Source organism: Sinohyriopsis cumingii, chromosome 1 (genome assembly GCF_028554795.1).
Source record: "Sinohyriopsis cumingii isolate HCF-2022 chromosome 1, ASM2855479v2, whole genome shotgun sequence".
Lineage (NCBI taxonomy): Eukaryota > Metazoa > Mollusca > Bivalvia > Unionida > Unionidae > Sinohyriopsis > Sinohyriopsis cumingii.
In genome coordinates this window covers 48,534,294-48,561,371 of record NC_142961.1, presented here as the reverse complement: position 1 = coordinate 48,561,371, position 27,078 = coordinate 48,534,294, and the positions used below count along the sequence as shown (strand labels likewise).

Genomic DNA, 27,078 nt, shown 5'->3' with positions numbered 1-27,078 from the left:
TCTCCAAGACGTTGTAGCAGCAGAGGCTGTGCAAGATCCTGCCATTCAAGAACTCAATGCACACCTGCTGGACATCCTTCATCATTGGCGTGGGCTTGAGCCTCACCGCCGTTTTGTTCTATCACCGCGCCGACCGTAGCGGGGGCTTCTCAGGAGTATTTGTAACTGCTGCACAACCCATACGGTGTATACGTACTTTTCTTGGGTTCTGTATCACCAGCCATCTTCAAGCACTATCTTCTCCACAAACCTAGGGTCAGTTGTATGCCGTTCTTATTTCGATCGTAATTTATTCTGCTCTTGGTGGGTTCTTTTCTACGAAAATATAATACTTGTAACAGCGAACTCTTTAAGACGGCAGTTTATACTCGACCAAAATATACTTCGGGCCCAAAACATCACCCCACCCCCCATTTTACCAATATGCCAAATATTAATCCCTTCCGTAATGAATATTGAATCCCACGAAGTTTCGTCCTAAAATGTTCACCCTGGCTTTTTTTTTCGTGTAGGTCGTGAAAAAAATATTCTGCAACGAGTATTGATGTTGGTCCTTGTAAGCTCACACTGATACATTGTTTGGATGAAATGGTCATTATTCTCAAGGTACACTACATACAAATTTACATCAGGTTCTCATACGTATTGCATCTTATTTGCCCGAATTGCTACAAATTTACTCTCTGCTCAATCGCGAGAGAACTGACATTTTCAAAACATATTCGATTTAGTCCTAAATCATTAACATGATTAATGTCTATTATCTATTCCCTGGCATAAGGTCTTTTGAAAAACCAGTGTAAGGAAACGAAGTCTCGCGAGAGTGAAAACTAAAGTACATTATGGATCTAAAGGAACATTGGTAATATCTTGACCAAAAGCTACCTTTGCAGCATTATCAAGTGCCTTCCAAGCCACAGAGAGAGAGAGAGAGAGAGAGAGAGGGTACAGGCAATGGTGGAGGTACAAAGTCATTAATTTCAGTGATAAGTGTAGCCTATATATAGCAGGAAAATGACACTCACGTTGTTTTGTGTATTACCCTATACACAAACCTACTTTTAAAAAGTATTAAAATAATGAAAATACAATTTATAGTGGACTAACCTAGCATATTCTTTCCACCAACACACTAGTGTGAAAGTAATGCAACGTTACTGTAGATATATATTTAAAAATATTCTTAAAGAGTATAAGCGCAGCGAAGATAAAATCATAAATTTCTTGTACATAAGTATTAGTACAGCAGCATATGATACTGAAAACAATAGCTTTTAGAGAGGTGATATAGATATTTAACGAATGAGGCAGCCAATTCGGTTTCAAGTTTAGATTGAATACAGGTATGGTCAAAGTAGTTGTGTGTGTGTGAGTGTGTGTGTGATTAGGAGTTTTAACGTAGCTTTAACAATTTTTCAGTCATATCGATACGATATCTGCAGTGTGGCAGTTTATAGTGATGTCCAGCACTGGGGCATCATGTCGCAGACATGCGGCATTATGTCCCACCCAGTCACATTATCCTGACAACAGGCCGACCAGTCCTAACACTAACCTCTAAATGTTGAGCGCCAAGCGAGGTAGCTGTTAGTACCATTTTCGTAAGTCTCTGGTATGACTCGGCCTGGGATCGAACCCACAACCTCCCACTTAGGAGACGGACGCTCTAACCACTAGGCCACCGGAGCGGTAAAGTAGTTTTACAAAATGACATACAATCAAATAGATATTTGAACCTGTGGATATCAAAAAGTATACTCAGAAAAGAATTTGATTTACAAATAGCATGTAGTTCCAATAACAAGATAGTTAAAACAGGCCAGTATGAGGAATACATGACGTGTTTGATGTAAGAAAATGAACACATTTGTATTCATCTGTAAATTGATAATCACGTAAACATTACACGGTCATTTTACATTGATTCGACAAGAATAGATATATATAACAAATTATATTTATGACAATACATGATGACTCGGTATATGATTTGGCTGTCATAGTATCAGCCATACGATTGCCGAAATTAGACATATATCTGATCGTATTAACAAGTTTCAAAAGCATCAACGAAGCGTTATAACTTAATGAAAATAGAGGTACCTGTTTTAGAATGTCTTCCTGTTTGAAACAAAGCGATGATGAAGAAGAATACTCACAGGATATACAAATTAGAACACCAAATAGGAAATACGTGAAAATAACTGATAGACAGTAGCCTAACAAGGATTAGGAAAGCAAATGCGGAAAAAATCAAGAAAAGCACTGCATTACTGTATCAGACTCGGTTAAAGATCAAAGTCATTATGAAATGCAGTTATACTAGGAATTAAATGTATGTGTTCAAATTTCATCCTCTTAATGATGCGAACGAATTACAGAGGCGAGATAAAATTTTATGATACCACAAGGTGCTATGTATTTAATCTCTCTTTATAGTTTATGCTAAGAATAATTATTTATCCCCTAAAATGAAGCTGATAACATTTAAACTTATACATTTTTAAAACAATAGAAGAAAGAAAGTTAAAAAGAACAGTACCGAAAATAAACTAAAACAGACTCAGACCCTATTATTTTCGTAACCTAAGAGAACCAAAAAAGCAATAACAGTAAGGTAATGAGAAAAGTGTGTACCTTAGTGATTCAAAGGTTAATTTGTTATTCATTTACTGGGTTGTTTTATATGTTATTGCTTTTTCTTGTGTTGTTCATATCTATTTTTGATGGACTTGTCTGATCCTCGTACCTGTTGTCGATTGGTTTAAACTCTCTCGTTGGACCTGTGGAAATATTTCACAATGTTTATTCAGGCTCAAAAAATATAATGGGGCACATGCATACATATGATCTATAAAAAGATATTTTTATCATCAGTTTCACGCTTTTTTTTCAATTCTTTTTAAAATAAACCTTATGAAAAACGCTTACAAAGACTGTGTTTCTTGAACGCAAGGATATTTTGGTCCCTGTTGAGAAAGTTAAAAAAGGAATTAGGTGTAATGTATATTCCTCTATTACACTATAATTTCAGACAATATGTGAAATAAAATAAATTAATACAATTGTAATATTCAGTTGATTTCCAATAATTCAAATTAACAAAGTAGAAACAATGTTTTCTTCCTCACTGATATGTTAGGAAAATGGCATAGTTTCTTAACAAATAAACTGTGCCAAGACTGTATTTCTGGTTCTCATTACTCACCTTTAGAGATCATGCTATTCTTGCAGTAAAATGGGTAATTTAAAGTGGGATTCTTTTCGACACATGAATGGTGGTTTCTTTTGAAGAACATAGAGCACGTGCACGATATTGACTCTAATTCATCTGACTGGTTCAGGGATGCTAAAATTTTGTTAGATAAATTACAAGGAAATGATAGTATGCCTATTTTGTTCACGTATTTCACGTGCGAATTTATACAGTGAACAGTGTTGGGGTGGGGGTACTTTACAAATATCACGGATATGTCATATCCCCTGATTTTTCTGAGCGTAATATCTTATAAACAAAAGATTTTCATGATTGTGAGTATATTTCTAAAAATTCTGGTTCTTTATTTTGTTTATTTCTGCATTCAGGCATGGTAGCATGAGCAGGCGTACGTGTTGTTCGGAGGCAGACCACTTTTCGATTGTCACTTTCGGTTTTCAATCAACATTCAGCAGTTCTCGATATTTCTGTAGCTTTCAGAATATGATTATGATTGTCATGAGAGTTAAAATTGCGATCTTAACAGATGTATTACTATATTTAATCATGTTTTTGTCTTACAAATGTGTATCTTTTCTCGTTAAGTGTAACAAATATGCTATACTTTATGGTGACAAAGTATGTCAAATATTAACCGACCAATGTAAATTCATTCACTGACATCTTGTACAATTCATGTCGGAAACTAATTGTTGGAAAATTAATAATCTAATTCTGCATATTTTGTTGTGTTGGGTTCGTTTTTACACGTTTATTGATGGCGCCTTCTTATTGATTACTTGGAATGATATATTTAAGGGTATAGAGTCTTGACCAATTTTAAGATTTATTCTTTATGATGTGTGTGTGTGTGTGTGTGTGTGTGGAGGGAGTGGTGCCACGATAGAAAGGGGAGGGAGAGAGAGAGAGAAAGAGCAGAACAAAGAAATGAAATCAATCTATGAAAATACAAATCCAAAATAAGTTTAAATTTTCAGATTGCTGTTAATGCTGTTTACGACTCTATAGTCATAAACTAAGTTACAGAAAAGAGTCAAGACCAAAATGTTTAGCAAAATTCAATGAATAATTTATTTCCATAAAATAACAAAGTAAAAAATGTCTTTACAAATACAGTATTGCTAATGAAATCTGATATAGTCCTAAAAGTTATATCACAAATCCGAAAGTAGAGTATTCCAAATGAATACCAATGGTGTTCCGAATGATTTATAATGCTGAATATGCTGTTGTAGCAAAAGGCCTGATGTATCACAGAGATATAACCCAAAATGTCCTTGAATAACCCACATTAATTTCAATGAATAATTAAAATAAATAAATCCTTTCAAATATCAACTGAAACGCAACTAAACTTAATTCCTCTAAGGACTGATGTTATGACAGAAATGAGTAATTCTGATGTAATAAGGGATGAGGGTCATTTTCCCTTCAAATTCGTAAATAATAACTTCCTTCTAGAACATTCTTAATTTATAAAGCTAGACCTTGGATTCAAAATCTGTTAACATGTTTACCTTTTAGTGATATTGATTTTAAAAATATAATCTAAATCACAGACGAGTTTTAGCTATGTAAAAGGTTGTTTACCAAAATATAAAATAACAAAACATATGTGACCTTCAATTACTGACCAAGATCACCGACACAACACAAATTGAATATAAACATATAATTATGAAGTAAGTCCAACACACAATACAAATTTTATATACCTAACAGCCGTCGTACTATTTTAATGTTTACCATTTTGAATCCTTCTCCAAATTACTTTTGCATACAGGCTAGTCTTTTTATGTTATCATTCGATTTATTCTATACAAATAGTTCATGAAAAAGGAAAAGCAAATACAAACACATTTTTCTCAAATATATTGATAATAGTCACTGATGGGTTAGGCTAACAAAGAATCAAGTTATTAATCTTGGACAAAACAAGAGTCTTTACAACAGTAATGTTTAAAAAAGAAGTTTCTCTAGAACCATTACGAAAACAGAAGGCTTGTCGTCATAATTCAATTCTATTATTTATCTTCATTTGTTTTGTATTCAATAGCAACTAATCCGTGAAAATGTTTGAAACATTTCACTGTGAGTTTTAACCTAATCACATGTCCTATAATATATGTACATATCATACAGATATATGGCGATAAAAGACAATCTTCGGTGCAGTCGAATTCAAAAGAAAACCATTGTGAAACTGGGATGTTCAATGAACACAGGATTCAACATCCTTGTAAAATACTTCAATCCATTTTTAGCCATTGGACAATTTTTTTTATAAAAAGGTATATATTTATCTGCAAATTTCTATGAAACTAACTGGAAATTTTTCTCGAAGCAGACGAGGAGAAGAAGACCACGGACATCCTTCATAATCTTAAATAATCCCTACACTTTATCATAAATATGGAACGGGAATTAACCCATTTTGATCTGGGTTTGTTAGTAATGATGCAAAATGTCTTAATTGTGTTCACAATAGTTGAGGAGGCAAGTGTATAGCTAGAATTTTACAAACATATATATCTTGAATTCTTTAGTAATACTATATCATTATCGCGATTTGGAATATAAGTTATAATTCCCCGTTTTTTGAGGAGTCGGTAGTTCACCAATTATGCATTTTTTATACAGCCAAGAAGAAATAAATGTAAATCGGTCCAAAAGAAGTTTTAAAGTTTTATAGGAAAGCCACCATTAAATCTAAGCTATCTGCTCCTACCAAGCAATAAAAACAACAATTAATTGAAACAAAAGAGATGATGGTGTACAGCATGCAGCATCGTTCAATGTAATGCGAAGGGAAGACCAAAATACATGGCTGGCCTCATGGGGAAACTTGTAGAAGAGGAACGCTGAACTAAACATGATTGGGAGTAGGGGTGGGTGGATAAATTTAAATTACATTTATTTTTATTGTATTTAGTTTCTCTGCAAAATATAGATGATCGAACTTTATGGGCAAGTCAATTAGGGCCTACATTAAATTGGGAAATATTTTCAGTAGGGTAATGGCATCATGTAAGAAATGTATATTCTTGTAAAATACTTTTCCTCAATAATTTCATACTAATAGATTATACCTATCATATAGAAGAACTTCATCATAATTTTAAAAGACAATTTTTTCCTATCCATTTCAATTTATTTTGATTTGATCATCAGCTTGTGTCAGTCAAATATAACTCATAGACACAATGTTTTGTCAGAGAATACACAAGAGTTAGTGCATGGCAATTTTACAATAATACAAATCGCAGCTTTAGCAAAAATTCTCAAACGTTTACAACTACCAGAGTCAGAAAAATTCTTCCTAACCCAAAGTAACAATGACAACCCAGTCCCTCTTTGTTGTAAGTTTACTGTCTAGATGATTTGGATTATTGGAGTCTCGTAACTTATGAGCGGCAAGTACAAGCTCCTTCCTCTTTCTCGTCATGATTGGAGGTAAATAGCATGAAATTCCTAGTTCTCAGCTTAGTTGATTACATCTATATTCAGCACCGCGTCTCCATCCCCAAAAAACAAAACTCATACAATGGTTGACTTCCTTTTAAATTGTTGTTGTTGGGGGGATCTATGAGCATTAGCCAACCATGTGTTTTCCAATGTTCTGGATCCTTTCCGATTGCCTCTTTCAGGAAGCTTCCAACAATCTGGTAGATATTTTTTTGACCTCATTGATGAGGCACACTGTATTAAAATTGATTATTCTTTCCTGAGTACATTACAAACGTAAGAAACTTCATTTCCAGCTTTTATATCTACTTTAGCTTGATTACTTGACACCATTTCTTTTTTATGATTCTCTATATTCTTTCTGTCTCTGCAGTTGTTCCGTCTCAAACTCCTAAACATTCTCTGTGTGAGCATGCATACTGGTCTCGACTTCCATATATCTCTCCTTAACTTGTTCTAACAGCCCCATCCCCCCAGTACACCACTATAAGACAGCATACAATTCTAACTTAAGATCTTGGACCAACGTATTAAATTTTCCATACTAACATTCGATCATACAAAGTAACTCTTCATTTATTTTGAGAAGGTTTTGTCTACTTTTACCAGCAACGGTATTGATGCCTTGACCCGAGTACCCAGTGTTTTGGCTTTGAAAAATATAGGCTTGCTTATTTTTGAACATTTATGGTTTATGATTTATTTGTGGAAAACAAAAGATAGTATATTACGTCCTGAGTTCACATAGAATCATACCTACTCTTCTCTTCCAGTGAGGTTTAGACCGATCCTAAGTTTCGTGTATATTTTTGTTCAAGTCTTAGTTCTGGGAAGACGTATCGCAATCAATATAAAGCACAAGCTTCTAGCAGCTTTAAGTTCTGTCGTAGTAGCAATATCGCATTCTTAGCGAGTTCAATTATTCGTGTTTTTGTACAGCTCCTTTTTCCCTCTTCCTTTGACAGCAATAAGATTGAATATATTCCTTTTCGATATGAATAATACATGTAGTGACGTAAATTGTAGATCAAGACCACGAGTTCTTGTAATGAAATGTACATTTAATTGGCATGATTTGGATTTCATTTCTGTAATTCATCACTCTCATAGCTACTGTAAGCACTGAGCACTTGCAGTGTTTCACAGCTAGTCACATAATTAGAGAAATTTAATTTACCAACATGTTTTGCAATCCAGGTTCCCTTCATCTTTGCGTGGTCCTTCCTGGAGAAGAGAAAATCTTTCAAAACCAACATTCTTGGAGGCAGACCGGCCCTATACAGGTACGTATTCTTTTGCTGAAGCTGGAAGCTGAAGTGTGGGGATAAATAATCTCGCTCTCTCTGTCTCTCTCTCTTTCTTTGTCTGTCTCTGTCTGTCTGTCTGTCTGTCTGTCTCTCTACACACACACACACACACACACACACACACACACACATATATATATATATATATATATATATATATATATATATATATATATATATATATATATATATATATATATATAAATGATTCATAAGTGGACATTTTATAAAACTAAATAGAGTACAGTAGACAACATCACAAGAAGTCGTTGGATGCATAAATGTCTCGAGGAAAAGCATCCTCTAAAGAAGAAACTCAACACGATAAAATCAGCAAGGTAACGATCTGGAACATATCTATATACAGCATGGTATGCGCGAAAAAGCATACTAGAAATGACAAAAGAATTTACATGACAAACTTAACAGAAGACGATGAAACTTTATTCAATACATATATAATTAGCTCTGTATTCATCATCTCTGCATAAGACGATGTTCAGTAAGAACGAGCTAAGTTTTCTTTAACTGTGCCTGAAGAAGACGTTCCTGAGAAAACTGGTGCCAGAACCTTAATGAATGTTTCTGTCATCCTCCATATCATATTCTCCTCGCTGAAATCATCAATAAAACTGTGTAACATCTGTCATCACTTTCGATGGGGTTCTCTTTTCGGTAGGCAAGTTTTGCTATATAGAACCTACAGTGACCAACAAAATGAAATAAATTTCAAATGAGCCCGATAATTAACATCACTATATAAAATGAAATAAATATCAAATTGTCATGGCACTTGGGACTGCTATTCAAGAAGATCGCATGGAGACGGACATTCGTCTACCAATCATAACGAATGCACTGATGTTCGACCAGTTTCGGAGAGTAAATAACAGAAGCGTGAGGAATAGCATATTATGGTATTTATACGAGAGAAGAACCAAAACATGCACTGGAGATTCAACAAGACTATGCAGTCAGTCCTCCGATAACAAACAACACAGATCGAATGGATTTGAATCTATTGGGTATCGATTAGGGTACCTAGCGAGAGCTTCGGGAATTCATTGTCACCCTTGTAATATGACATTGAATCAAAGCAAGCATTTCTCAATCTCTGCATTATCAGTTATAGTAAGATCTCTGGTAGTACATCACCAGTCGATGGAAGTCTGTCATTGAAAAAAAGCAAACATATTTAGAGCAGGAAAGAGCTGCATCATCAATACCTATCTCCTCAGCTGTAACGTTGAGCAGTGTACATATTTCAGAAAAGTGTTTAATAGAGTGTCATATGTAGATTCATTTTATGGAGGTCCAAATAAACTATGAAAGCTAAATAAAATATAACGTCATTAAAATATTTTGACCCAGCTCCACATGGTTATACTGTATTGACACGTCATTGATTATTTATGAGGAAATGATGTTTTCATTTTGGCAATGCTTTGTTGATAAACTGATGTTGACTGTGGGGAATTTATTAGACTTCTATGACGTAAAAAGAAAACCTTGAATCAGAAGAAATACTATCTTTATGAAACAGTACAACATTGGTTAATACTTAGGATTAGCATGAAAAAGAAAATGAAACGGCACCAAAACTTCAAATCAGATGATAGAACCAGATGGCTGGTACAAAATGAACATTCACATTTACATATATTGATTTATTTTCATAGGGTAGTGAATCTTCTGGATGGTGGAGTCCGGGACCGATGGGGAACTAGTTTCATCCTGGGAGCTATGACAACTCTTGTCTACAATCTGGCAATTAGAAAACTTCTTTTCACTACTTTCCCACTTTGGGCGACAGGTACAGAATGTCTCGTTCCTTTCACTCTACTTTTTCCATTCCCTTTCTCCAATACATCAACCTATTGAATTATGACATGTATATAATTCTAATCCATCCATTCATCTATAAGTAAATATATCCATCCATCCATCCATACACATGCACGCACGCGCGCACGCACATACACACACACATACAAATACATACATACATACATACATACATACATACATACATACATACATGTAGTTTTGGTAGTAGTCGAATACCCTTCATTGTCTACAGCTTGGATATTGAACGCGGACCACATAAATGAGACTCGACGCAACCAGATGCTGCACGATTACTGCAGACAACATATATTACGCCCGTGGAGTCACTTTTATCCTACGAATGACATTGATATTCGACATTCAAGCTGCGGTTAGACTACTGTATTACAGGAGTGGATCTGGATAAAGTAATCTATAGTGGCTGAGAGGAGCTATACAGGATAAAAACACGGGATTTCTATATTTTCACTTATGGGGACGCTCACCAATTATTATGTACTTTTGAGAGAGTGGCGTATGTAAGGTGAAGTTGTTTGCATTTAAAACATGCACAATGTTGAGAATGTTGGCATGCCTCTATGCTACATTAATGTAATGTGGATGATATTTCTTTGGATATTGTACTTTTAGATGAGTGGCCGAATGGTCTATATATTTCACCGTTCTGAAGCAGTACCATCTCACCTCTGTCTGCGTGGGTTCGAGTGCCAGGCTCGGTTAATGTGGTTACGTGAGAAAGCTTGCCAGTAGCTTCTCGTGGGTCGTTGGTTCTTCCCGGGGTTCTCCAGGGTTCTTCCTCCACCAGTTATACTGGCAGCCATGTATAGCCTATCATGTGCTGAAAAATGGAGTTAAACCCTACAACAACAAAACTTATGCATAAGTTATACCAGTACATATTATACCAGGGGCTAGAAAAGGTGCCCTATAAATAGCCTGCTTGAACTACCCCGACCAGCTTACCGCGGCTGGAGGGAATCCAATTCTTGCGATCGAAATACAAAGAAAACACGAAATGTTCCACTCACTCTTGGTGCGTTGAACATACGCACTCTACTGGATCGTGCAGAGGATGACAGACCGGAGAGAAGAATTTCCCTGATTGCAAGAGAATTTGCTCGCTACAAGATAGAAATATCAGCCCTGAGTTGACTGAAGTTGGAGCTGGATGCACCTTTTTCCGGAGTGGACGTTGCACCAATGAACGTCGTGAATCTGAGTTGGATTCGCTGTCAAGTCGAGTTTGGTGAATAAGCTCTCCATCTTACCAAAGGGAATTAATGACCGGATTATAACGCTGAAGCTACCCTTAAGTGGAAAAAGCAAGCCACGCTCATTAGTGCTTATGCACCAACCATGACAAACTCGGAGGACGCCAAAGACAAGTTGTACCAACATCTGGAAGCTCTCATTGCTTCGGTACCAAAATCAGTTAAGCTCATCATTCTTGGTGATTTTAACGCAAGCGTTGGCGCGGACCACATCTCGTGGAAGGGGGTTATTGGTAGACATGGTATTGGCAACTGCAACAGCAATGGACATCTGCTCTTGAGGATGTGCGTAACATACGATCTCCTGATCACAAACACCATTATCCGTCTGCCTAACCTTAATAAAACAACTTGGATGCACCCACTGTCTAAGCATTGGCATCTGATCGACTACATCTTAGTCTGTGGGAATGACAGGCAGGATGTCCGGGTGATCAAGGCCATGAGTTGTGCTGACTACTGGACAGACCACAGGCTACTGATTATCAAGATGAATCTTATAATTCATCCTCCCAGATGTCCACAGGGAATTAAAGTCCCAAAGCGACTCAGGCTGAAAGTCTGCAACACTGAGAAGCTCTGTATTAAGCTCTAACACGCTAGCTGGAAACCACAGACTCGCCTTCAAACATCTGGTGTACTCTGCTGCATCTGAAACCCTATGCATCACATGAGCAAAAGTACCAAGACTGGATTGACGAGAACTGGGAAGAAATACAGTCCCTGCTAGGGGAAAAGCATCGTCTCCATCGTGCGTAAAACATCGACACCAAGTCCGCGGAAAAAAATACATTCAGCAGAGTCCGGCAAGCTGTACAGAAGAAACTTTACGAGATGTTGGACACATGGCTGAGCTGAAAGACTGATGATATTCAGTACTTTGCCGACAGACACGACATGCAGAATTTCTATAGTGCTCTTCGTGATGTTTATGGCCCAGTAACAGCAGGCACAGTCCCTCTCTTGAGCACAGATGCCATCACTTTCATTGCTGAGAAGGAGAATTATTGGATTGCTGAGCGAAACACTTTGACGGTGTCCTCAACAGACCCTCCTCCATCAACAATGAAACGATCAACCGTCTACCCCAAGTGGAGATCAATGAGATATTGGTTGATACTCCAACAGTGCTTGAAACTCAAAAAGCCATTGAGCTCCTGTCTAATGGGGAAGCTCCAGGAGCAGACTCCATCCCAGCTAAGATCTACAAGTTTGGTGGACATAAGCTAGTGGAAAGACTAACAGAGATGTTATGTGGGCTGTGGAAGCAGAAACGGATACCCCAGAAATTCAAAGATGCATCCATCATCCACATTTACAAACGCAAAGGCAATTGCCAATCCTGCGACAACCATAGAGGAAACGCTCTTCTCTCCATCGCAGGCTTGATCATCGCCAGGATACTGCTGAACAGACTCACAGAGCACCCTGCCAGAAAGTCACCGTTGCTTCAGAAAGGAGAGAAACACAGTCAACATGCAAGAAAAGTGTCTTGAACCAAAAGTTTAACTATACACTACCTTCGTGGACCTGACTAAGGCATTCGACACTCTCAGCCGGGAAGGCATTTGGAAGATCGTGGCCGAATTTGGATGTCCAGATGTCTTCTTTCAAATTGTGAGGCATTTTCATGACGGTATGCTTGCCAGAGTCCAGGACCAGGGCAAATATTCCGAACCCTTTGGAGTCAATAATGGTGTGAAAGAAGGATGCGTCGTAGCCCCCCCCCCACCTTTCTTCTGCATCATGTTGTCCGCAATGTTGTTGGATGCTTTCAAGGACAGTGATGTGGGAGTAAGCCTCCCATGCCGTCTGGATGGGAAGTTGTTCAACCTGAGGAGGCTTCAAACCAAATCCAAAGTCCCAGTTGAGAACATTCGCGACCTCCTGCTTGCAGATGACTGTGCCCTGAACTCCAGCACGGAGGCAGGCATGCTGCAGAGCATGGACCATATTTTACACAGCGTGCACCAACTTCAGACTCACCATCTCTACCAGTAAGACCGAGGTTATGCATCAACCGGAGAAGACTACCTGGAACCATCCATCACTGTCAATGTCCAAAAGCTTAAAAATGTAGACAGGTTCACATACCTCTGGATTGCCTACCAACGTGAGATCTCTTGCCTTGATATAGCTCTCCATAGAAGACCTTCTTGGTAGGCGTTCTACGCATGCGAACAACATGGCCAGCTCATCGAGTTGTGCCTTGCACATCATGGTGTTGATGCCTGTCAGTGCCAGCTTGAAGCTGAGCAACTCTGTGTTCGGTATCTTGTCCTGCTAACTGATTTTCATTAGTTTTCAAAGGTGAACCACTTGAGCTCCCTTTGAAAACTAATGAAAATCAGTTAGCAGGACAAGATACCGAACACAGAGTTGCTCAGTCAAGCTGGCATGACAGGCATCAACACCATGATGTGCAAGGCACAACTCCGATGAGCTGGCCATGTTGTTCGCATGCCGGTAGAACGCCTACCTAAGAAGGTCTTCTATGGAGAGCTATATCAAGGCAAGAGATCTCACGGTGGTCAAAAATGAGGTACAAGGACACAATAAAGGCCTTGCTGAAGAACTTAGGCATTGACCCTGATAGACGAGAGAGTGTCTCTGCTGGTCGATCTGCTTAACGCAGTCAAGTTTATGCCGGTGCGGCAGCCTTTGAGGAGAAAAGATTGGTGAACGCAGTTAAGAAACGTGATCTGCGCAAATCCAGGAACAACTTTTCCGTAACTCACAGTCAGCAGCCTGTACATCCATGTCCCCACTACAACAGACTCTTCCGGGCCCGGATCGGACTGATCAGCCATCTCCGGGCCCACCCCCACTGAATCGATGACATTGAATGATCCTCATCTACACCAATGGATTAACATCATCACACGGATAGAGATCAACGATTTTTATTTTTTCCTTTATTGTATACTTACCCTTGAGATTGAGTTCAGGTCTATGACATGAGAAATATTATCTAATGACGAAATGTAATTTATTCAAGTTTCACTTTCAATATCTTATGAGGTTCTAATTTTATTAAATATTTTTCTTTTTGTTTTTCCAGACAGTGATACAAGTCATAGATATACTTGTTTCCTTGCCGTGATCTTGAGATATGGATGTGGATATAGCCATGATAGTTTTTTTTTATATTTTGGTAACGTTTTAGAAGTTATAATATCTGGCAAGGTTACAATTTACTGAAATATATTTTCCGTTGTCATGTCATCGAGCGTGAGGCAGCGGCGCCGGCCTATAACAAGCAGCACATGCAGTCATTCAACATAGTTAGGCAAGTTTCCTTAAAATATATTTCGTGATTCAAAATGTATACTTGTGAAAATTTACGTCATTTTTATACATCTTCTAACCGTAACATGGAAGGAGGTCTGGGTATAGCATCTGAATCACTGTTTGGTCGTGACATATACTTGCGCAAAATTGATGAAAATCTCTCCATTTCTCAATCCGTTACAAAGTTATAAACCGGACCGACGGAAATATAGGTAGATATATGGTGAATTGCTAGATCATAATACGCAAGACTTAAGACAGGCATGTACAAATTCATCCAGGATGAGATCATAATTTATCATATCAACATAATTACATGTATATCTTGGCTACCAGAACTGGTTTGTCCGTTGACCTTGAGAAATTACTTAGAAAGGCTATACAACGCTATAAAGTTATGATATATCATAATGCATACGCAATAGCTTAAATAGATTTAGAGATACATCTTCGATATGGCAGTTGAATACCTTGACGTTTCAAAAATGAGCATCTTAATTGTCATCTGTCTGATAGAAGCATAATATCCGCCATGTTTCTAAATATTAGGGCTTTTTCAGTCTTTGTTTCATGTGATGCTTAAGCGTGTAGGACTAGGTAAGACGTTTAACATAATTAAGTAGAGGATATCTTACGTCAGACGTTTACCAGATATGTACTGCTGTGGTTTGTGTACATTTGCAAAGGAAATATGAGCAATTATCATAATTATCATTGATAAATCAGGATAGGAACGGACTTATTTGCTAATAAAGAAAACACAAAGTTCTTAGTTTGATTCGAACGTGGTTCTGTTGCGTAATAGGTCGACATTGTAACATTGGGATTAACAATATGAAGAGTTAAATTTTTAGATCATGATGTTATCCACAGCGATATCCATTCAAACATTAAGATAGAGGCATAATAACAAATTCAGACCTGAATGATACCGTCCGAACTCGAAAGAGTAATTTAGTATTCGCCTGGAAAGACTGCGGATCAATAGGGTTTACTCCGAGTAAGAAACCACTCATAATCTGGCGGCTGAATATATAGGTAGATTCTAAGGAAAGACAAAACTTCGAAAAGGTCAGTAAGTTATTTGCTCGATTTTTGCAGAATAGTACAGCATTATAATTGTAATTATTTGCAGCATGTACACTTAATTACTAGGATTGTTTAGTATGTAGAATTATCTTTGTAGTTTTTCATTTAAGTGCGTATTTGAGAATTGGGCTTGAGCCTACGTAGAGAATTATTAGATGCGAGGCGGAATTATGTAGATTGCTAGCTTGTGGTCGGAATTAAATTTTTTATTCGCTATTAGGTTATTTCGTAGTAAACTAGTGCATTTAGTAATGCGCTATGTTAGAATTTACACATGCCTGAATTGTGATTTTGGAAACATGGTTGAAGTATGTAAGATTATTTACTATGGACGTATGCACATATCAGAGCATGGATGTTTGAATATTTGAGTACTTTGTATGAGTTGTAAAGTAGAGAAACGCGTCTAATTACTGAAATAGTATTTAGTATAACGGAATTAGGAATATGTATTGATGTGACCGAATTTATTGATGACTGTATAAGAAGTAATTGATACCGTGCTATATTACGACGTTTGTTTTGCCATACAAGAACGTTTGAGTATCTCGATGTGAACGAATGCGTATCCAAATAAATTTAATAGCCATTATCTGATGATCGGCTGTCTGTAGTGTGCTATGAGAGGGCTACGGAAAAAAAATTGTACTGTCCTTGTGTTTTCACATTAAGCTTTTTCGGGGTCAGAGAACTTCCGGTTCCATTGGGTCCCAAGTCTTCAAGAGTTGAAGACGGAATTGAGACTATAGCCGAGACAGTCGAAGTTTACAGAAATATAGCAGTGGGGGAGAAAGTGGAGGAGTCTAGAGAAAATGGAGGAGGAGGATAATGAATCTGGAGAAGGTGGGGGAGGAATAAGAGAAGGAATTAGGAGCAATAAGAGAGAGAAAGGATAAAACAGATGAGTAGAAATACCAGGACAGGTGGAAATCAATCTCACACTGCTAATCAAGTAATGCAATAGGCTTATTAAAGGGCCGAGCGGTAGGAGTGCAATTGGAAATTTGAGTCCTTTTATTATTGAATTGTTATTAAATTGTTATTTATTGAATTTCGACCTTTTTTGTATATTTAACCATCCAACCGTCGGCATTGCTGACTGGGGGCTAGGAGTTTTACATTTATCGTTCATTAAATTTAACTTCCAATAAATAGAGTCTGGGTGTGACTTCTATAATAGTTTAAATGAAATATTGGGAGCACCCCACCCCTCCCATATAGTTCGTTACAACCTGTTCTTGCATTCCAAATAAAGTCTGTATATTTTAATAAAGAATTATTAAGATAAGAATGTATTTATCGTCTTGCAATTTGAAATGCATTTGTATCATAAATGAATATAACTAAATAAATGAGTGATTTTAAATATGTTGAAAGAAAACAGTCGATTTGGTATAATTTGACACATGGCCCGTTCCATGTTAATCGCATTTAGTTCGGATGTTGTCCACGTTATATATCATGTGTGCACGATTGTTCTTTAAATTGAGACCAAGTTTTTCAGAAAATATTCATGCTTAAAACCTTTATAATTTTCGAGAAATACGCATTTCATGACTTTCTCTTAAACTCACTGAACATAATTTCAGCCAATTTTTTGAGAGCACTTAGAGTGCATAACCTTTTCATTTGAGACAAATGACGTTGAACCTTTAGCAGATATGGCTAATGCTATTGAAAATGGAAGATTTTTTGGGGTGGCTTCTTCTAAAAATATTCTTGTTCAAAATTGGGCATCACAGGGTCAATGTTCGTTTATATTCACTTCTAGCAATAATATATATTTGTTATCCAATGAGACCACTGTTACAATAAAAGGACAACCCATCAGAAAATAGATATCCTTTTCTTCACCAAGGACGTAAACTGAATTCGAATAGATTTTACTGCTAGAATTCTGACATTTAGACTTTTCGCAATTGTGACGATTATTTTTATTCTTTTAATCAACAGGGTAACCGCTACTAACTCGCCCCCCCCCCCCCTTAATCCCGCCTCTTCACAGAGTTTTATAAAGAACTGTATAGTCTAATTTCACCAAACGTTAACAAAAGCATGCCAGGTATAATCCATTTAATTTTCTTTGCAATGGCTCCAATAATAATAATAATAATAATAATAATGGTGACCACATTGCAATCGAAATCATAAAAAGTGTTTTTATCGGATTTCAGCTGAAGAGTGATATCAGGCCACATTGATATTATTATTTTCATTATTATTATTATTATTATTGCAGTCTTATTGATCTATGCGCAAGCTCTTGAGGCTACAGTCTTGACACTCCCTTTCTTGGTTTGTCTATCTACGCGCTTTAGACTACTTGGCGGAGTTATAGGACTTTTGTATGCCCTTGGATGGTAAGTAATATTTTGCAATTCCACATACTACGTTCTCTGATTATATTACCTTTTCTAATAGAATAAAGTGATATTTTATTGATATTTTATATCCATTTATATAACTTGATATGATACAATAGTATTTAACAAATTTGCTCAATGACAAACATATTATTTTATTAGTTTCAAAACTTCAGAACCAAACTCAAATATTATTCTGTATTTAATGCCTTATATATTACACTGAGAAATTTATCACTATTGCAAATGACAATTTGGATACAAATTTTTCATAGAAGAGTTTTATTCGCAAGGTAGTTTATTTTTTCAGGTCTGTCCTCTCGCTGTATGATTTGGTGGTACCAATCATGTGTCTGGTGGAAGCTAAGAATACTAACTCAAGTGCGACTCAGAATGACCAGAGTGTCAATAGTATTCGTAATGAGGCATGTGTGAAATGTTTTAATTGATCATTGTTTCTAAATTAACTGAACCTGACATAAAATAAGTTGTTGAATAATTGGGAAGCATAACATCTGTGGTATGGTAAACGTCTTGCTGGCGGGTAAGGGGAACAAATATTTAACTAATTCAACATCTATCAGAGGCATGATTTATCTTCTGAGTTGACATATCATTATTTACAAACACTTTGTACATGTATGTATGTCTGTATGTATGTATGTATGTATGTATGTATGTATGCATGCATGCATGCATGTATGTATGTATGTATGTATGTATGTATGTATGCATGTATGTGTGTGTGTATGTATGTATGTATGTGTTGTGTGTGTGTGTGTGTGTGTGTGTGGTCATCATCTGAAACGAAAAGACAACTGCAATTATATATTTTATATTTTATGAAGAGTTATTCCCCGTCGGTAGTGTTTGTAAATCAGTCGGCATATGTTTGATATATAGGCTATACACTATGTATCATATTACTTAGGTTAAACATTCAATTATGATCAATTTTCGGATTCCTAGGTAAGGTCTTTGCTTATAATAATAGAAGATACACTCAAGCATTATTGTGAGAAAATTAATTAAGTCTTATGTTAACTTCGCCGTAGACTAGACACAAAGCATTACATAAAATTGATGACATTAGAAGTTTAATATAGTGAATGAAATGATATCTCTGACAATCAGTACATACTGCCTACTGTGACTAAATGTTCAGAGCATATTGGCAAATTGGAGTCTTTAATTATTTTCATTTCTCGTTACAGCGCCATAAAGACTGATAAAAAAGCCATTCTACCTTTCCTGCATTCTAATGTAAATGTCACTAAATAAAAAAATCCATGCAAAGTGCACTGTGTACACCTTTAGCAATGTTCATCTTGTCTATTAACGTACCAAATGTTTAACAGACTTTTTTTCTGATCACGTTTTCAAGCTGGTGTATGGTACGATATTATTAGCAGTGATGATACAGCTTCCGGTGTATATCTGTTTTATATGCATTGTCGGGAAATTCATCACCAGAATTTACGACTGCATTAAAAAAGGAGAATATACACGTCAGGTAGAGTACTGAATATCTCAAGTGTATTAGATTTTTATAATGGGGCAACTGATGTTATCAATTAATTAAAAAGACGTTAGAAATTTTCAAATCGGTTGCAGTGCCTATATTTAAAAACTTGTTATAAAGCGTAAAAGTTAACAAGAATATTGACTAACATAAGAAATTATTATATTCCACAAGGTGAATATTAGGGAACCAAAATACTGCTTTATTCTCAATATGAAATATTATACTATATTATATATTTAATTTTAACATTTCGTTTACAGTTTAGTATTTCTTAGATTACTTTTTTAATATTTCGGCGTTTGTTTGACATCTGTTCTATTCATTATGCAACCATAAGTTCTAATATATTGACTAGTATTTCAGGGAGATACGAATGTTACATTTTTAGTTTTCTTTGCTATTTATCCAATATAATCTAAATAATGTCGTATTTTGTCCAACCAGGACAAGGATGAATTATCAGCGAAAAATTCTGAAATATATATCAAGCACTTAATGGATCCAGTTGGCACGAAAGCCACGTAAGTCTCTTTCTCTCTCTCTGTAATAGTACATGTCAATTACGTCGATTTTCTTAACCTCAAGTAAGAATGACGAAACACCTATATACAAAAACTGACAAGTTAACCACAGCAAATAAGTTTAAATAGACATTTGAAAACTGATGCAGTGTGAGTAAAGATTTTATGTTATATTATATATATTATTATTATATTATATTATTTGCCGTCTAACTAATCCCTATCCCTCCCTCCATCCCTCCATCCCCCCTCTCTCTCTCATTGCACTTGGCTTCTGTATCATTTTCACCATCATCCTCCTTCTCTGTTTATTGTTCTTGTTCCTATTCATCATCATCATCATCATCATCATCATCATCATCATCATCTTCTTTCTCTTCTTCTTCTTCTTCTTATTATTATTATTATTATTATTATTAGTAGTAGTAGTAGTAGTAGTAGTAGTAAGTGTTGTACCTAACATAAAGTTGCGATTTGTTTACTCCAATGAAACAAAAGCGAGAACATTATAACTATTATACGTTAAGCAGAGAGGTGAAATTTTATCGAGAAATGAGCGCAAATTACTTGTGATACAAAAATCAGATTTTTTTTTGCATTCAGCGATGGGATAATTAAGAAATTAATCAGTTTTCAACTTTGAGTCATGCGTGAAGATTTTTATTTGCATTTTAGACAAAGCATTCGGAAGAAATACCTGCAACGTATTACTCACAGCATACCCGGATTTACCTACTCCAACCCTATCTTTTCCACGGCATTTATGATGGCAATAGTTCTGTACCAGGTAATGCTGGAAATGTAGAACAATGCAGGGAAATTTTACCACAGTTGTCAAGAGAACAATGCAGTTATTTGTATCGAACTCGGGTCAGTTCATGAATTCTGGCATAAGTGTGAGGTTTCAGGAAATAAGCTGGCGTTTACTTTTCCAAGTATGAATTGTTTAGTGCAGTTAAAAACACGAGCTTGTAATTCCTACCTTTATTTTCATTTATATGTGTAATCTCCATTGTGGGGTGTCAATGGCGCTCTATTTCAAAATGCATTGTTCCGTTTCATTCTCAGCAATGTTCTCTTTTTTAGCATAATGTTCTTGCACAATAATGTTAAGATTAAACATATTTTAATGGCTGCAAACTATATTGAAACTTTACTCTTAAAGGCTGCTAAACTTCACATAAAGTGCGAATGGAATGTTATATACTTCTTCATGCGCGAGATATTAGATGCCCCAATCGGAATACCTCATGGCTTTTCCACAAAGTTCCATCTCAAAATGCTTGTGTGAGGGGATACAGTGAATAAAGAGGAAAATTGCTGGACAATAGCGGAAAACTCAATATCATGGCAAATCTTCAGGCAAAACAGAAGCACGTCAAGAACATTGTAATACCGTTATGAAATTATTTGCTGAGTTCATGATTGAGGAAAGTAGCTTGTAAATATTGCGACCCAGAATAATTCATCGCAGTCGCGTCGTCCGTAATGAGTTCAATGATGCTCCGTGATCTGTAGATAACGTCATTTAGTAAATAAGACACATGAATATGCTACGGTGGCTACTTTAAAATGTCTGTTGTATTTTCCGATAATTGTCGGAAAGGCCAGCGTGTTCCGATTGATTCAACTATGCAGCTACGAGCATACATATTGCGTGCATCTTCGAAATCAAATCCGTTCCAGAATGATTAAATGTATTTATGATTCTAATCATACACTTGCCATTAAGTGCGGTAAAGCTTCGACGAATTGTATGAGTTCATTAAAGACTGAAGAAATGCAGTCATTGAAGTGTTTAATATTACAAAATAAATTACATGGAAACGGTTTATATTTCTTTCAGATCATTCTTGCCGCACAGTTGTTGCTGGATTATTTGCAGAAATCGTTACGCACATGGAGTCAACAGTTATCATTCTTGGAAACTTTTAGAATAGCGTATATTCTTCAAGGTTTGTATTTTAGTTGACAACTATTTACATTAAAGCATCGCCAAATGATAAACAAGATATAAACGCTATGAATAGAACATAAATTTCAGATCTTACATTTGCGCATACTTAAGTTAACTTGTTTTGATTTAGCCCCAGCTACAAGAGATCACTAACAAAAAGTAAGAAACGTTTTTGATATTATGTTTCCACGTTTGGCATGCAGCATGCATGTACACATGTATGTATATTTGTCTTTGGATGTATGGATGGATGGATGATGGTAGTATGCCATGATATCTAAGGACATTACATTAATCGATTTAAGCATGTGGAATATTCAATGACACAAATAACTGTAATTTGTAGTTCCTGACTGAGTAAAATATTCAGTAAACATTATGCTTGCTCACTAAGTCCCATTTTAATAAATATTTGACTTACCCATGAGGGTAACAAATTAAGCAGCTGTTGTTAGTTCACTGTTTTGATGATGGATAATAAATGGCATTCTTGTCAATAAAATTTCAGGATGTAGTATTGCTTCCGGTATAGCTACAGGAATCTATGGCTGTAGTGTGATCTACTCTCTACTCATGACGTATAAGTATGTAAACTTCAATTAATTATTCTTATATTATAATTGTATTATGTAGACGTACATGAATTACATGTAGGTAATTTTCAATTAATTCATTACATATTGTTATTGTGTTATTTAGACGTACTTGACATATAAGTCTTATGTTACATGTTTAGCTCGAATAAACAGTAACACAAGAAAGAGTGAAAACAACAAGCTTTGTAAACTATAACAAAATGCTGTAAAAAGGTAAAAAATATGAACATATGGTTTTAAGAAACAAATCAAAAAATAATCCAAGAATAATCCACGAATAAAATTTTCGAAGTCCTAATAATGAATTGCGATGACGTATGCTGTAACTTGTAAAGTGTTGAAGTCTATACAGCTCCTTGTAGAAATACAAAACTTAATCCTCCGGTCTTGGAAATCAAAATAAAATTGTCAACAATTGTCCTTGTTTAAGAATTCTGTATGAATACAATTATATTTCAAGAGAAACGAATTAATCATTTAGAGTCTAAATAATCTGGAAAAAAATTAACAAATAACTCAAAAACTCAAAAATTCAATACTGTTCACAACAGAAGTAAACAACTTGACATCAAGTGTTTAAACGCCCTGACTCTGAGATTTCTCTCTAAACATTACTATTAATACTAAGCATTTCGCAATTTTGGAAATGCCGAATTGCCAAATAGAGGATCGCGTAATCATGTTTACATGTAAAAATCACATAGCTCCTGCATGTCCTTGATAAGAACCAATCATTTTACTCCGAGAAAATGTTGTTTACTTGACTCTCAATCGAGGCCAGGAACTAAGTCAAAAATAGAAACAAGTATTTCTATTCTTAGGTATCTATGGAAACATTATGGTCAAACTGAAAGTTCTGGAAAATATCAATTTCCTTGTAAACAAAATTACGTTACATTGACACGTAAACAAAATAAAAAAATTCCAAATACCAAAAACAATCAAAATAAACCAAACACAAATTAAATCAAATATAAATTAAATCAAATATTCGTAACACAAGTAGGTACATTCCAGTTATTCTTACATTGTAGTTGCGCTTTCAAATGACTCTGGACAAAAAAGCCATAATTGAAGAGACTGAAAGAGAGCAAGAATTAAGGGCGGGCGTACTTCTTAATTCCTTAAAGGCTGCACTAATTAATACTCTCTTTAAACTCTAAGAAACATGATATAGGAGAAGTGTGATTCACTATTGTTACACTCAGCTTTTATATAGACAAAATGGCCAGAAACTGGTCTCCATAACTTATGCGTGTTCAGTCAAATTACTTTTATATCACACGAGTTGACTCATTGGGGGTAAAGTCTTAAAACTCTGAATCTGTCCGCGTAATACAATACCCAACCAATTAATTTCTCAACGAGGACCACAAAGTAGATGAAAATCAAGGCATTGTCAGTTATTTGTCCCTATGGTTAGATCTTTATTTTCGTTTATGTTCGTTAATACAATGCAAGTGTTACATCAATGTTACAATGTTCTATTTTAACAGTAAAATTTATTGAATCCATTTGCTTGGTTATGGGCTAATGGGTATCTGCTGTTATGTTTAGCCACCACATCGATGTCTACCTATCGAGAGGAGTACTGCTGTTATGTGCAGAAATACACGGCCAAGCCATCAAGGAATCCCTCTTATATGCTATGTTGTGTGCTAAGAGGCGTGATTTGATTGGATGTACATTGTAGTTATGACTGGTGATCTCTATGACGTATGCTCACAAGACATCATATATACTATGACTAATACTTTTCCACACTCAAAGCTTGGCGGCTCATGTGCGAGTTGCCTGCCGCGATGTGAAAGCCGAACTCTATAGTTCTGCTCGCCTTCACACTTGTACTGTCATGGCTGCACAGTTTCGAGACTAATATTTGTTTTCACTACTAGCCTAGCAACAAACCAAACTGATCAGGTTTCTATTATGATTCTTAAAATATCTAAAGCGTATTCTTGATGAAAATTCGATGCAAATTAGATCGTAGCGCCGGCAAACAAACGTTAACCTGGAAGCAAATGTTTTCCTAAACTCGTTATCTTTACAGTTTTTACTATGTGTTCATTTCATACGATATTAAGAGTCGAGAATGTTGTCTTATTTCATGTGTGTATGTATCCATGGGAAGAAACAGTTTTTATTATTCAACATCTTTTTGAAGGTTTCTCTACAGTGAACACAGTTGGCACCTATCAGCGATTCTTTTACTTATATGAATATCACTAAAATAGCCCTGTCAGTAGTGAATGGGGCCACCCTAGCCTCAATGGGAATTAGCATTACAGAGACCCCTGGGCCACTCTAGCCTCAATGGAAAATTAATATGGAGAAAAATCGTGGGCCACTCTAGCCTCAAGGGGAATTTAACATATGAAATAGTCTTGGGCTACTCTAGCCTCAAGGGGAATTGAACATGGAGAAAAAACCCTGGGCCACTCTAGCCTCAAGGGGAATTGAACATGGGATTTTTTTAAAAATTTTTTTTTAAATTTAAATTTAAATTTAAATTTAAAAAAGGGGTAGGCAATTGAATAAAGTCATTCTCTTTTCGAGAAATATGGCTGGCCCTGAAAAGGGCCTTTGGTTTTTCTTCTTCTTCTGCTTCTAATTTCTTCTTTTTCTCAACCAACTTCTTATTTTCTCTCCTACACTCTTTCTCTTCTTTTCTTTCTTTTTTTCTCCTCCTCTTCTTTCTTCTTCTCTTCCTCCTCTTCTTTCTTCCTCTTCTCATTTTCTTCTTCTTTTTCAATTTTTTCGTTCCATTTGCGTATTCTTATCCTTTCCTCTTCATCTTCCTTCTCCTCCTTTATCTCTTTCATTACACCACTTATCTTATCCTTTACCTTTCTTAAGTTATTAATTTCCATCTTTACACGATGGGGACTATAGGAATAGTGGTCTTCAACGAGTCTTATTAACATCTGCTCCATCATTCCTAAATTGTCCAAAACGTCTTGCAATGTTTGCATTTTGTCAATTTGGTTAGAAGCCATCTTCTTTGTAGAATGGTTTGAACGACGAATACTGTGGGTTCTTATAGTGAAAGCGCTTACGTGATGGAAAACATCCCCCTAAAACATAAAATTGATATTACCTAGATCATGACCTAACATCGTACGGACGTGAAAGAAAACATCCCCTACTTTTCTCATTTCATATAATATACTATCCACATAAGTGAAGCAACAATAAACAAACCCCAAATCTACTATTTACACACGCAAATCATTAAAACAAAATCCATAATCTACTATCCACACAATCGTACGTGAGCGGTTACAAAACCCAAACTATACTCTCCACATACGCTAAGAAACAATAAACAAAATCCATAATCTACTATCCACACAATCGTACGTGAGCGGTTACAAAACCCAAACTATACTCTTCACATACGCTAAGAAACAATAAAGAAACCCATAATCTACCATTGACACAAACTTACGTGAGCAGTTACAAACACAAACACACAAACACATACCCTCGCACTATGAAAAAAGAGTGTTTATAATCACACTACTCTACCTACACACACACACACACACACACAAACACACACACACACACACATTGGCAAATCGATAGTTATTTCTTTTCTAGAGTATTGGGTAGCCCTGAAAAGGGCTGTTTTTTTAACTCCAGATGCAACTATCTAATGATTGCACCTTCCTGGCCTGGCGCCACACACGCATCTTCTTCCCCAGTCTCCTTTCACCTTTCTTCTGGGGAGCGAAGAGGGAGGATGATTCGCTTCAGCACCCCAATCCTCTGTCTCGGGAATATTGAACGACATCCTCTCTTCTCTTTTCTTTTCCTCCTCTTCCCTCTGTCTTCTCTCCTCCTCTTCCTTCTTTATTCTTTCTTCTTCTATTATAGCCTCCGCAGCCAGTTCATTTACCAGGCGCCTGACATATTCCAGATGTATCTGGAGTTCAAGAAGTTTGCTTATTCTGCTACTATTCATTCTTGTGTTGATCAATCAACAAGGGTAGCTAGACTGCCGAACGAGTTTCAATTTATAGTGAAAGCGCGTACGTGAAGGAAAACATCCCCCTAAAAACATAAAATTGATCTTACCTAGATCATGACCAAAAAAAAAAAAAACAACAACGCGCGGACCTAAAAGAAACACTCACTCACTTTTTTTATTCTACCCATCACTATTTTAAAATTTTTTATAAATCACTTCAATTGACTATCCACATACTCAAAGCAATCCAATCTAACCCCGAAATCTACACCTCAAACACCAAATAAAGACATCATTTTAATCTACTATCCACACCAACGTACTTGACCGCTTACAAACACACAAACTCACAAACACATATCCTCACATTTTTTTAAATAGAGTTAGTGTTTATTTTCACACTATTCTACCTACACACATTGGCAAATGAATAGTTATTTCTTTTCTAGCGTATTGGGTAGCCCTGAAAAGGGCTGTTTTTTTTGTTTGCTATGGCAATCTTTTAGTTTCTAAGAATGCGATGTCCTCTGAGGATAGACTTTCTGGCGATAGGTCTGCTTCTTCGGAAAGAGAAGAAGAACTCTTTGATGTCGATACGACAATCGACAAAGCCTCTGTCAGCTTCAGGTTCTTGTTGCTGCTGTTGTTGTTGTTG

At 36.1% G+C, this 27,078-nt stretch overlaps 1 protein-coding gene across 2 annotated transcripts in view; it reads left to right on the top strand.

The window, feature by feature from the left end:
* The window catches only part of LOC149806827 (stimulated by retinoic acid gene 6 protein-like), a 128,036-nt gene that overhangs the window by 62,174 nt on the left and 38,784 nt on the right, over nucleotides 1-27,078 (top strand). For both annotated transcript variants that reach the window (XM_089958193.1, XM_089958186.1), the window contains 9 exons: nucleotides 7,880-7,965; nucleotides 9,669-9,802; nucleotides 17,728-17,848; nucleotides 18,162-18,276; nucleotides 19,236-19,364; nucleotides 19,821-19,897; nucleotides 20,573-20,684; nucleotides 21,744-21,852; nucleotides 22,363-22,438. In XM_089958193.1, the coding sequence (XP_089814319.1) occupies nucleotides 9,733-9,802; nucleotides 17,728-17,848; nucleotides 18,162-18,276; nucleotides 19,236-19,364; nucleotides 19,821-19,897; nucleotides 20,573-20,684; nucleotides 21,744-21,852; nucleotides 22,363-22,438 (809 nt within the window). In that variant the 5' untranslated portion in view covers nucleotides 7,880-7,965; nucleotides 9,669-9,732. The remainder of the gene's footprint in view (nucleotides 1-7,879; nucleotides 7,966-9,668; nucleotides 9,803-17,727; nucleotides 17,849-18,161; nucleotides 18,277-19,235; nucleotides 19,365-19,820; nucleotides 19,898-20,572; nucleotides 20,685-21,743; nucleotides 21,853-22,362; nucleotides 22,439-27,078) is intronic.